The sequence below is a fragment of the Pongo abelii genome, chromosome 7 (assembly GCF_028885655.2).
Source record: "Pongo abelii isolate AG06213 chromosome 7, NHGRI_mPonAbe1-v2.0_pri, whole genome shotgun sequence".
NCBI classification, from domain to species: domain Eukaryota; kingdom Metazoa; phylum Chordata; class Mammalia; order Primates; family Hominidae; genus Pongo; species Pongo abelii.
Window position 1 is genome coordinate 69,419,427 of NC_071992.2, and position 13,639 is coordinate 69,433,065.

The window sequence follows — 13,639 nt, forward strand, 5'->3', positions numbered from 1 at the left end:
AGTATATTCTCATTTCCTCTTAGTATATTCTTCTTATATGTATATAAATATACCAAAAGTGGATTCTTAGTATTTCTTTTTAGTATATTCTCATCTGTGTCAAATATATTGCTTTAATAATTTCTTCTTATATATGGTTTTAGACTCTTCACCTTTATGAATATTTCTTTTAAAGTGTGAATCTCCAAGTAGGAACCTGTCTTCTCATATAATCTGAACAGTTTAGAATAATGGTATTCCTTTTATGTGACCTTATACATCAGTTAATACAGTCTCAGCTTGGAATACATGTTTTGGGCATTTTTATTGCATTTCTGGTTTATATTAAGATAATTAGGATATTTTATTCATAATATCCTTTCAGTGTAAAACATATAACTGATCTTTCAACCAAGACACAGACCTTTACCTTGATACTGGTTAGTTTTTATCTTCTTGGTATTAATCCAGTGGGCAAGCATGTTAGGATGCCTTTGATTATTTGATCCTGTTTTCTGTGTTAGTTATCTCTACCAGCTTTGTGCATCCTGTGCTTTGTATCCCTTAATTGAGAAACTGAAAATTTATGAATAAAACAAGACTATGTTAATTTTGTAGAAATAGGTTTCATCCATTGCAAGATAACTATAGGGGAATGCTTTCACTGTCTTATTTTTTTCAGATTATATGTTTTGAAATTAGGGTTTAAATATCTGATATTACACTATCAGATATGAGGACACATTTGTTTTCAGTTGTTTTCAATGACATGTTAGAATAAATCAGCTTTCTCAAATACTATCTTGGAATAGCATATAGAGGCTATACAAGCTGTCCTTTTATGGCCACACTCTGATGGTAATTCATGCTTTATGCTGACCTCGACTTAATCAACCCGTGAACTATTAGAATCAGCTAATTTATTATTTATTTCTATGAGTAATTTATTTTTTCTACTAGAGCTTCAGTGGACTAGCAGCAGCACAAAGTAGATTAACATTTTTTGTTTTTTTTGGTCTGAGTCAACCTAATTGGTGTTTAATTAAATAGTTCAGTAACCCTCACCGGGGATGTTTTTGAGTCATCTGAATACATCTTAGGTACCACAGATTTTATTCAGGGTGATCGTGAAGGAGTCTATTGACTAATCCAGGGTCCCTATTAAATATTCTTCTAGCTTAGAGTATTTTAAACTTCTGGTCAACAAAAGCAACTGCTTTTATGGTTCTCAGTTCTCAGCAGAAATTTATAGTCTGAGACTAATGGACGTTGGTTCATTTCCAAAAGATCATGGTATTACATGGTGTTCATATTTAATTGATAACAGTACAAACTTTAATACATCATTCTGCATTATAGATTATATCATATTTAGCCATCAATTTTTATAATATGAATGTACCCTGACAATGTGTTATTTTTGTGCAAATGATGCAAGAACATGTTAATGCAGGAATAAGGGGCCTTAGAGACTATCAACTCATTTGCAGATTAAATCAAACAAACAAGCTGAACACAGACACACTTAGATTTGTGTTCATTCATCCACGGACATGGAAAAAAATTCAGACTAAATAACCGTGGCCTCTTGATTTCATTTCAGAGTTTGTTTCTTTGCATGTTTGTTCACTGTCCAGTGTCTATTGTTTGTTCACTGGCCTTCCTACCTCAGTCTGTCGCTGCTACAGTTCACCCTGTTTCAGACCGATCTTTCTAATACTTAGTTCAGACCACCACCATACTTTAAAATTGTGACTGGCTCTCTGTTGCTTGCAAAAAGATGTGCCAACTCCCTTCCAGCTTGGCCAGTGCCTTCCATGATCCTCGCATTTCTGTCTCTCCTCTTCACACATAGTATCTTATGTTCAACTGAACATTGGCACCTGCAGTTCTTCCAGCATGCCTGCTGCTTCAAGCCATGTACATGCTGGGAATGCTGTCCCCTCTGTTTAGAATGCTCTTCCTGTCTTTCTGCGAAATTCTGAGCCATCTTCCCACATCCAGCACTAAGGTTTCCTCTGTGAAGCCTTTTCTGCCCACTCCTCAATTACTCACTTCCTGCCTTCCACTACACCTGAACTTTTCAGTAGATTTTTGTTTGTTTGTTTGTTTTCCATGAAGGTATTTGAATGTTTGAAATCCAGATATTTATATGTCTGTTTTCACCACTGGATAGCATGTATCTCCAGGGTGATACATTATTTATCTTTCAAACTTTTCATCAGTTCTGTCATTATGAGAGCAATGAGCCTAACACAATGCCCAGCAAATAATAGGAACTAAAGTTTTCTTGAATTGAGTAAAAGTGATTCTTTTAGATAAATAAGATATCCATAAGATAGTAAGTAAGTGAATGATCGACATCCTAAAATGTCCGCCATTGACCTAGGATCACCAATTTCTCTCTGGAACTCATGGATGTGCTGTGGAGTCTTTGTTAGTAGAGATCTGGTAATGCAGTTGCCTGGGCCTGAGGAAATTCCAAGTGTGTTTGACTAGAAATTTCAGGCACAGTGGCCAAATGTTCACATGTAACACTGAGTTTTGAAAATTAGATCACGTCATAAAATTTTGTTGGGCCAATTTTTGTGATCATTTCCAGGTTTAGCTACTTCTGATGTAAATGGCATGGGATTCACACTTGCTCTGCCTGGGTTTGAAATTTAGTTCCTTGTTACTTCCTGTGTAACTCTGGGCAAGTCACTTCACTTCTGAGTCCCAGTCTGTCCATCTGCTTAATAGGGGACAGCATCTCATAGGAGTAGTATGAGGATTGAGTGAGAGTGACATGATGATGAATGTTAAGTGCTTAGGATGGTGTGCAGCACAGAAGAAAACCTGAGATGCTAGCAGCGCTGCTGCATCCTGGTGAATTATGTTTAGGTGAACACAGAATGCCTATCAAGCTTGTTTAAGTGCAGGTGCTTTGCAGTTAAACATCCCATAGTTTACTTATTATGTGACTTCGCCATATTATTTAATGTCCCTGCTTCTTTTCCTCTTCTTAAAATGGGCATCATAATTTGACTCCCCTTGTGAGTTTGGAATGAGGATTGAATGAGAAATGCATATGAAACATGCAACACAGAACCCGCATATAATAGGAGCTTAAAAACAATTAAATTGTTCAGTCACTCCCACAGACAGAGATTACCCAGAGCTGTTATACTGACAGAGATTACTCAGCACATTCTAGAGAAAAAAACTTTTAAAAATGAATGTCAGTTCTTTCATAGCATTTGTTTTTATTTATATATTTTTCCATGGTTTTTATTTTAAAATTAGTTCATTATAGCTTAGCAGGAAGAATTTCTTATTTTCTGGACTTGTCATCATTGTTGGTAAGATCCTAAGTGCTGCTGAGGGCTGCCTATAGTTTCAAGCTACAGAATTAAAGGAAGGAGATCAGCTCTGGCTACCTTTTAACCATTTGACATGAAGAACTTTTACCTCATCAACTTGGGTATATAAGATTTCAAAGTGGAAATATTAGTTAAGAATTAAAGTGCAGTTGTCGGGGTACTTTCAGACAACCAGTGCAGAATAGCATGGGAGATGCCCTCAGCATTGCCTGGCCCAGTATCTCCTCAGATGAGACCACAGGCGAAAGGGAGTGTGAAGAAGACAGCCATTCTAGCTTGGGACGTCATGGCATTCTTTACAAACAGGAGTGACTGTGTTTGGGCACTGCTGGTTGCTAGAGGATGCATTGTGAAACACAAGTGCTTTGCATCCCTGCTCTCGTGGACAACTGCTCTGAGCACCTCAGGAACCATTTGTATGTGTGAAAATTCTCTCTTTAGTTCCAAATCCTTTCCATTGCCCATGCCAGTAAGGTATTTTTTAATTTTTTCAGAAATATTTCAGAAAATTTTTCTTTGCCCTCAATTTGCCACTTACCTATCTTATGTGAAAACATGTTTTAATTCCCCTTTTTTTGTTACTTTATATGGTGGTAGTTCTATATAAAATATGTAGGTCAAGCAGGCAGCTTTATGAAAAATCTGTGGACATAGGACAGAAACTCCAGTTTGCCCTCCTGTGCTATAGCATTGAAGATAAGTGAAAGATTGCCAAGTAGGTCAGATGTTTATTGTTCGAATCCAGTTTACTTCGGTGGTTGAGTTTCAGTTGACCAGAACCTTGCTGTGAGGAGACAAGCACAAATCAGCTCCCTGGAGTCCTCACAGTGCAGTGCCTCCTGCTTGCCTCACCCTACCCTGCCCAGTTTTCATGTCCTTTGGCTCCAATGTGACAAAGGATTCTGTCAGCCTGATGTTGTATCTGATCTGCCACTAATGCTTTTTTCCCCCATAGAAGAAATCAGACATTTCCAAAGTAGTGAGACTCTTCTGTCAGAAGATGAATGGAAGGTGTTAGTGCTGACAGGAAATACAGGAACTCAAGCCAATGTCACTCTCTGGGTGTATGGAGATAAAGGAGTCACTGGGCCAATAAGTCTTCGCAAGGACAACTCAGAGCAGCTCTTCCTTCCAGGACACGAGGATGAGTTTCAGGTAAACAACACTGGCAGTAATATTTTCCTGTGAACATTTCAAAGACATTTCTGTAATGTAGAAGTGTGTGTGTATGTGTGTCTCCTACATAAAATGAACCTCTGGTCTTTTAGAATGCCTGTAAGTTAATAATGCTTATTGTAACAATCAAAGGAAATATTTTTGCTCACATATCTTATTCAAGCAAGGAAAGTTGTAGAAAAATTTGCTTTCTTTAAAGACAGTTTATTTTAGGCCATGGGTTTGAAACTGGCCCTACAAACTATCAACTTCAACTCAATTTATAACCAGCTTATAAGCTGTATAGAGATTCTTCTGGTAATGAAAACTCTTCTTTTCTATAATTGCATATACTTATAGATGTTGCTCAGCTGAGCTATACAGGAGTGAAATTATTTTCATTTGATAAAATTATTTTTCATCTTTTTAATTAAAAATGTCTTGAGAATGAAATCATTTCCTTGGCATCTTCACAGGCCATGTTTTGAAGCTTTGCCCATGCCCATTTCTAATTTCTCTCTCTTTTACTTCTTAGAGTCAGAGAACACTGGGCTGCTTAAGTTTGCATGTGGCTGGTTGCCTCACCTTGTTCCTCAGAGCTTTGGCCAAGTTTCAATTAGGACAATTACATTCCACTTCACTAATCCACCCTTCCACCCCCACTGCCTGTGAAAGCTGTGTGGCTCTTTGGTGTACTGTTAGACAGCAGTCATTTTCTCTGGAGGGTATTCCTTTTGCATCCTAAGGCTGGCTAGAGAATAGAGAGTGATTGAGGACAACTCGTGTCGCCAGGAACCCAAGGCTATTTGAGGCTACAGTACCTGGCAATCACTAGTACTCAAATGGTTTCTAGATTCTCAGACCTGAGCCTGTCATTCTACTTTTGTAATCATTAAAGTTAATTTTCATTGAAGAAAAGCAGTTGTCTGCAGTTGTGGAGGAGCACTTTGGCTCCTTGCACAGGCAGCCATACCTTATACAAATACATATTTCAAAAGATTATTTGAAGATAATTGTTTAGAATTCAGAATGTGTATGTATGGTTAGATCCTTAAGTCACCCCACAAAAGTCTAATTTTCTCATAATATACCTTGTGGTATATGTATTTGTATGCTGATAAATCCTATCAATGTTTTTCTGAAAAATTTACTTAGGGTCAAATCTTGGAATGGATGGTATAGATTCTCAGTCTTGATTGCACATTGGAATTACCCAGGGAGCTTTAAAAACTACTGATGCCTGATTCCACCTCCAGAAATTCTAGTTTAATTTGCCTGAGGTACAGTCTGGGTATTGAGGTTTTTAGATGTTCCCCAAGTGATTCTAAATTGCAACCAAGGTTGAGAATCCTGGATATAGCACTAGACTGCAAATCAGGTGAGCTAGATTGGAGTCCTTGCTTCCCACATGTTAGTTATGTGACCTTGAATATGCCACTTAATTTCTCCAGGCCAGCACTATCTTTATGTATAGAATACAGGAAATAATATCTTTTCTTTCTAAATTTTAAGGTAGTGTGATGACAAAAAGAGAAAATGTGTATAAATGAAAAAAGGAATCCTATTGACATATAGTAAAACTCATAAACTGGTTAAGAACAGAAGCCTTGGAGTCAGAGACCAGGTTCAAATCACCCTCTCACTAGTTCTGTGACCTTAAATAGACTGATTATCCTTACTAATCCTCAGTATCCTACTCAGTACAAGGTGGGTAATAACAGTTACTTAAAAGCCTTGCTGTGAAGTTTAAAGAATGCCTGGGAAGGTGTGTGCTGTGCACTGCACCTGATAGATGGGAAGTACTCTACAGATGACAGATTACAGGCACCAAGGACTCCCTCTGCTGGTAAACTGCTCAGGATGTGTTTTCTACTGGCCTCTGTCATTTACTGTGAAGTGTGAATAGCTCTAGATTATTACCTCAGTGGTGGAGATTGGGTCTACACATGGAAGCCCCCAGGAGTGTAGAGTCTTGTGGACTCCAGGCCAGCAGGATGGGCATTGCCTGGGAGCTTGTCAAACACACAGAATTTGGGTTCCCATCCCAGACCTACTGCATCAGAATCTGCATTTTAACCAGATCCCCAGGTAATTTATGTGTGCACCAAAGTTTGAGAAGCACTGGCCTAGGGGTTAATGGGCACTAGGACTGGGACCTTATGATAGTTTGAGAATCCTAAATTAGAATGAATTGACACATTTCTATAATCTCTCCTCTGTGGGTATTGATTCCCCTGTTCCTTTTCATTGGCATCATTTGCCACTTCTAAGTTTGTCTTTCATTCTCTTTTCCTTCTTTCCAGTCCTGAAGTGAGCATATAGCCATTTTTGAGGACAATGTGGGATATTTTATTAAACTTGGGTTCAAATTTTACTTTTGGAACTTTCTGTGTATCCAGCTGTGTATCCTGAGACGAATGACTTAACCTGTTTGAGTTTCTTCATCTTTTAAAGTAGACACTTAAAAGAGCCTTACCCTTCACAGGGTGACTGTGTGGATTGGAAGAGACAAGCATGTCAAGTCTTTCCCCCCTGGCTGGCACAGAGCTGAGTGGCAGTTAGTTCTGCTCTTCTGCAGTAACAGACAGATAGGTATCAAGTCACATATCCTTGGTAACCAGACTGTTCAGATATCCCTTTATTGTTTTCACTTAAATTGTGGAGAAAGGAAGTTTACACTTAAGTGCTAATAGATTCTTGGGACAATGAAAGGATATTTAAAGTGTGGTTTACCTTTTAGAGACAAACTAGCCTCAAACTGGAGGATAACTTCCTGCTTCCTCTGGGAGGAAGAGCTAGCCTCTGAGTTCTGCCACTGAAACCAGCTCTGGGAATAAGGAAGTGGGGGGAAATTGGCTGTTGGGGATTAACATCCCTATTTTCCTTCTTCCCAGTTGACAACAGCATAATTTCTCTTGACCTGGTATTGAAACAGGCCCAGGTCTGTTCTAGCTGCTGCAGTCTGTAGGGGAAAGTGGTGGTGGGCACTTAAAAAAAAGAATTCTAAGCATGGGAACTGGGTATGAAAGAGGAGTTCTGATAGTTTCTGGGTGATTTGACTGTCCCAGCTCTTTCAGGGTCCAGTCCATAGGTAGGCAATGTCTAGTCAGACATAATATGCAAGTGCCTGCCTCTTTATATCTCTAGTCTGCAGAGGTAGATTGGTACCTGTAGTAGAAATAATGACAATGGCTATTATTGAAGCCATTAAGCAATAAGGTGGTATATTACATTTTTAAAAAATCCTCACAGTTCAGTGTCCTGGACATATTTTATTATACTAAAAATATCTGCTTATAAGTCTGTCTCCCTTGCTAGTCTGTATATTTCTCCAAGTTAGAGATTGTGCCGTCATTTTCATCTTCGCATACCTGTGGACTTGCACATTGTTTATTGTTTTAATATACATTTATTTAGTTGAACTGAAAATTTTATGCAAAAAGCATTATATGACCATTCAACAGATAAAGAAATTGAAGATAAGAGAAGTAAAAAAAACATATTTTACTCAGTTTACAAAAACGTATTTTACTCCGTTTACAACAGCCAGGCTTCCAGTTGAGCTAAAAGTGATTCCCAAAGCCAGTTCTCCACAATGCTACCTGGATTAACAAAAACTCTTTGGCCACATCAAAAACTAAATCAGCACCCATATTCTGTGGGCAGGCTTGCTTCTCTTCCTTGAATGTAGAACATCTATATCTTAACCTAGGTATCATCAAAGACAACAGGATTTTCAGAGTACAAGGAAGTTCTAGACTCACACTTTTCTTAAGCTTGTAGAAATCACCATATTTAGCTTTTCTTTGGTGAAAATTGTTTTTTTTAATTTCTTAAAATACAAGCCCATCTTTCTGTCATTGGAACTCAGAAAGTGTTGGCTTCCAGTGAGAAATGTGTGGTAGTCAGAGAACTGAGCATATGTGTGTTCTTCATCCTGTTCTCTCATTTGACTCCTTCCACATATTTTTAGTCAAGTCTCGTGATATTTCTGTCTCATACTGTGTGTCTGTGAAGCTCACTGATTGTTTCTTGAGGGCATTTCATTTCTAGACTCTGAAAGAGTTCCTGAGAGCTTTTTAACTATTAGGAACAAAAAATGCATTTAGTGTAAAAAGAAAGAATTTTTTAATGTGCTTAATTTAAAAAATTCTGATAATTTTTTTCTCCTTTGCATTTCATTCAGGTTGAAATAAGAAGCATTGGAAACATATATAAGATAAGGATAGGACATGATGGAACCAGTGAGCAATCCGAGTGGAACTTGCAGAGGGTAATCATGTCACTTATTTTTTTCTTCATAGTTATTCTCTGATGAAAAGAAGCAAGCAGGCTATGTAAAGCAGTGAAAATGGTACTTTCCTAATTACAGGTGCCCCTTGACTTACAGTGGGGTTATGTCTCTGTAAACTCACGGTAAATAAAAAATATCCTAAGTAAAAAATGAATTTAATGCCAGTGACGTAGCAGATAGTTCCCTACTTACTATGGTTTGACTTAAGATTTTTAGACTTATGATGGTGTGAAAGCGACATCTATTCAATAGAAGCTGTAACCCATCATAGGTCATACAGAGCTCTCTGATTTATGATGGGTTACTTCCCAATAAACCCATCATAACCTCAAGAAATTGTAAGTTGAACTGTGTTAAGTTGAGGACCATCCGTATTGTAAATAATGTGAACAAAATTTTTGTGGACGTAACACTCTAAACAAATATGGTTCATTCTTGCAAAAGGTTTTTTTTTTTAAATAACATATTTATGGTTATATTTGCAAAGGTAATCTCTTCATAGAAATCTGAAGAATACGGTGAAGTGTAAGAATAAAAATGAATTGTTATTCATTGATCATTAGATGACCACTCTGGTGGTGCATTTTTTTTTCATATCTTTTTTCTATGAATCTCTTTCATGGTTCCTTGCAGGCTCATATGCTTTCTCTCTCTCTGTATAGATATAGATACATACACACACACATATCACATATATATGTGTAAATATCAATGTAAAATATAGCCATGTGCCACATAGTGATGTTTTGATTAGCAATGGACTGCATGTACAATGGTGGTCCCATAAGATTATAATGGAGCTGAAAAATTCTTACTGCCTAGTGATGTCATAGCTGTTGTAATGTCCTATTGTAATGAATTACTCATGTATTTGTGGTGATGCAGGTGTAAACAAACCTACTGTGCTGCCAGTTGTATAGAAGAATAGCATATTCAATTATGTACAGTACATAATACTTGCTAATGTAAGCAACTGTTACTGGGATGTGTGTGTTATATATACATAATTTTATATATATAAAAATATATTTTTTATATATACATATAATGCCATATACTTTTAATCACTTAGAGTGTACTCATTCTACTTATTAACAAAAAGTTAACTGTAAAAGAGCCTCAGGCAGGCTTTCAGGAAGTGTTCCAGAAGAAGGCATTGTTATCATAGGAGATGACAGCTTCATGCATGTTGTTCCCCTGAATATCTTCCAATGGGTCAAGATGTGGAGGTGTAAGGCAGTGATATGGGTGAACCTGACATTGTGCAGGCCTAGGTGAATGTGTATGTTTATGTCTTTATTTTTAACAAGAAAGCTTAAAAAGTAAAAAAAAAAAAAAAAATTAAGTAGAGAGCCAGGTGCAGTGGCTCACACCTATAATCCTAGCACTTTGGGAGGCCAAGGCGGGTGGATCACGAGGTCAGGAGTACAAGACCAGCCTGACCAACATGGTGAAATCCCATCTCTATTAAAAATACAAAAATTAGCTGGGCGTGGTGGTACGCACCTGTAATCCCAGCTACTCAGGAGGCTGAGGCAGGAGAATTGCTTGAACCTGGGAGGCGGAGGTTGCAGTGAGCCAAGATCACACCACTGCGTTCCAGCCTGTGCGACAAAGCGAGACTCTGTCTTAAAAAGAATAATAATAAAATAAATAGAAAAAAAGGTTATGGGCCGGGTGCGGTGGCTCATGCCTGTCTTCTCAGTACTTTGGGAGGCCGAAGCGGAATGGATCACCTGAGGTCAGGAGTTCGAGACCAGCCTGGCCAACATAGTGAAACCCCATCTCTACTAAAAATACAAAAATTAGCCGGACTTGGTGGCAGGCGCCTGTAGTCCCAGCTAGTCAGGAGGCTGAGGCAGGAGAATCGCTTGAATCCCGGAGGCGGAGGTTGCAGTGAGCTGAGATTGCACCATTACACTCCAGCCTGGGGGACAAGAGCAAGACTCTGCCTCACCAAAAAAAAAAAAAAAAAAAAAAAAAAAAAAGAGCTTGTGGAATAAGGATATAAAGAAAGAAAATATTTTTGTATGACTGTACAGTGTGTTTGTATTTTAAGCTAAGTGTTATTATAAAAGAGTCAAAAAGATTTTTAAAAATTAAATGTTTAATTTATTATGGAAAAAAGAAAAATATTTTTTATGACTTTAGTGTAGCCTAAGTATACATTGTTAATGAAGCCTACAGTAGTGTACAGTAATGTCCTAGGCCTTCACATTCACTCACCACTTACTCACTGACTCACCCAGAGCAACTTCCATCCTGCAAACTCCATTCATGGCAAATGCCCTATACAAGTGTACCATTTTTAATCTTTTATGCTCTATTTTTACTTTACCTTTTCTATGTTTAATATGTTTAGATTCGTAAATACTTACCATTGTGTTACAATTTCCTGTAGTACAGTAACATGCTACACAGGTGTGTAGCCTGTGATCAATAAGCTATACCATATAGCCTAGGTATGTCGTAGGCTACTCCGTCTAGGCTTGTGTAAGTGCACTCTGTGATGTTTACACAATAATGAAATTGCCTAACAATGCATTTCTTGGAAAGTATCCCCATTGTTAAACAACACATGAATATATATAAAAACATATGTATAAATACCTTAAATATGTACATATAAATACATGTGTGTATTTATATATATATATATATATATGTTTATATGTGCTTTGCCCTTTTAGTGAAATTGAATCATGCTATGTATGCACTTTAAGATCCTGTTTTTTTTATTTTTTATTTTTATTTAATCATGGCAGTGATAACAATAATAATAATAATGAGTATTTGTTGAGTGCTTAACATATGCCACCTACCTTACAAATACCACTGTATTTCTGCTTAATAGCAGCTCTTTGATTTAGGTACCATTAATATCCTATTTTACATATGAGAAAACTGAGCCTCGATCAAGTTAAGTAATTTGCCTGAGGTTCCTCAGTAAATGGTCTTATTGTATGTTGGACTCCAGAGACTGAGATCTTAAGTACTATCATTGGGCCTTAAGTTTATTTTAAAAAATAGATGGTAATTAAACTCTTAAAAGCCTTGAGATTTCTGTATGGAAGCACTAGATTATAGTGGAGTCAGATGAAATGGTTTGAATCATAGAACATCTTTGCTTTCTGGCTTTAAATACTGTATCTGTCACTGGTTCCTTTACAGTACATGATATGTTATTCCAAAATGCTTCAGGTTTAAAATTTGGAATACCACTGATAGAGTCTAGCAAAATATTTCTTTCTTTTTAAATGTTTCTTAATTTTATCTGTGATTTTTATTATTGTATCTTTGGTTGTATAATAAAAGTAATTGAGAAAAATGTTAATTTTGCTGAGGTGTTTATTGTAGTATTTCTTAGGACGTGCCTATATAATGAAATGTTTTCTAATAGTGCAGGAACAGGTAAATATGTTCCAGTCAGTAAGGCAAGAAATATCTACTTAGCACCTAATATATGCCCTGCATTATGCTAGATGATATGGAGGATTTGAGGAAACCATTTGGTGACTTTAAAGTTTTCTATTTAGTAGCATTGAAAGAATTCTAAGAAGAGAAAAGCAATGACCTTTTAAGAAGATGCAAAAACCATGGAACCTGCAAATGTAGTAAAATCACAAGCTCTGTGCCTGTGAATTACTGGGAAAGGTGAGACAGAACTAAAATTTTAGAAGAAACTTACCCATGAGTTAAGTGGGCCTGAAGTCAATAGCATGGCTTGTGCTTTCTCTGAGGCCTGTGAGTGAGAAAAGTGGTTGAGGGGTATAGCAACATCACTATGTAGTGATTCTTCAACTGGAGGAAAAAAACATCCCCAGCAGAAGCTGTCCAAGGAAGGAGCACTCAGTCCTGGGAACCAAGGGAGGCATCATCCATTCCTCTGGTCAGTGGTAAAGGCTTCTGTGAAAAGTAAAGTGGGTAGAACATTAATTAATTGATTGAATTGAGCAGCTAGAAACTGTCATTACCAAAGCAATGTAAGAGAAGGGACTTTTCCTACACCTTACTTTTTATTGTGAAGTGCTTTCAAATTTATTTTAAAAATTACAAGAATAGAAGAAAGAACTCAAATTTCACTCAGATTCCCAGTTGTTAAGATTGCACCCCATCTACTTTACCATTCCCTGTTAAAATATATATAGTTTGTGTGTTTATATGTATGTTTTAATCATTTGACAAATATTTACTGACATGATGTCCATTGATTCTTTGGCTATGTAAATATCATATTCACCATAAAATTTTTACCCACTAATTTTAGGATCCATTGATGATTTTTGCCTTAGTCAGTTATTACTGTGATGGTGGCCAAATGGTGATTTTTATATTCTATTGTTATATCTCTATTTATTAATTGGCATTCTACTACAAGGTAGAACTTCTTCCTTCTCTCCATTTCAAAATTTCATTTATTTATTCATACCAGCGTGTACTTGCAGATTCTTACTTTATTTGATGGATTAATCTTTATTAACATAATTTACTTTGATGCTGAAATCATCCTTCATTTTTTCCTGTAAGCCCCTATATTTTTTCACATGTCACTGTCCATTCTATGAGGACTTCTTTACTTTCTCATTTGAAAAGATATTTCAGGCTTATCTAGCACTTTCTTTTCCCTAGCCCTGGAATTACCTATTTCTCAAGGAGCCCTAGTTTAATTTAGTGGAGAATGGTTTTTAGACACCAGTATTTATGTGAGCCATTCAAAGAAGTTACTTTCCCCACTAATGCCCATTTACCTCAGCCCTGAGGCCACTTCCCGTGATGCAAAAAGCCAGCCATGCTTCTGCTTTCCCAAGATGCTCCCCGATAAATGTTTCCAGTGTGGAAAACACTGAGT

At 37.0% G+C, this 13,639-nt stretch overlaps 1 protein-coding gene across 1 annotated transcript in view; it reads left to right on the forward strand.

Annotated features, from left to right (window-relative positions):
• Positions 1 to 13,639, forward strand: part of RP1 (RP1 axonemal microtubule associated) — a 342,341-nt gene that overhangs the window by 194,863 nt on the left and 133,839 nt on the right. Inside the window, exons 18-19 of the mRNA XM_054561625.2 lie at positions 4,297 to 4,496; positions 8,683 to 8,769. Of these exons, the coding sequence (XP_054417600.2) occupies positions 4,297 to 4,496; positions 8,683 to 8,769 (287 nt within the window). The remainder of the gene's footprint in view (positions 1 to 4,296; positions 4,497 to 8,682; positions 8,770 to 13,639) is intronic.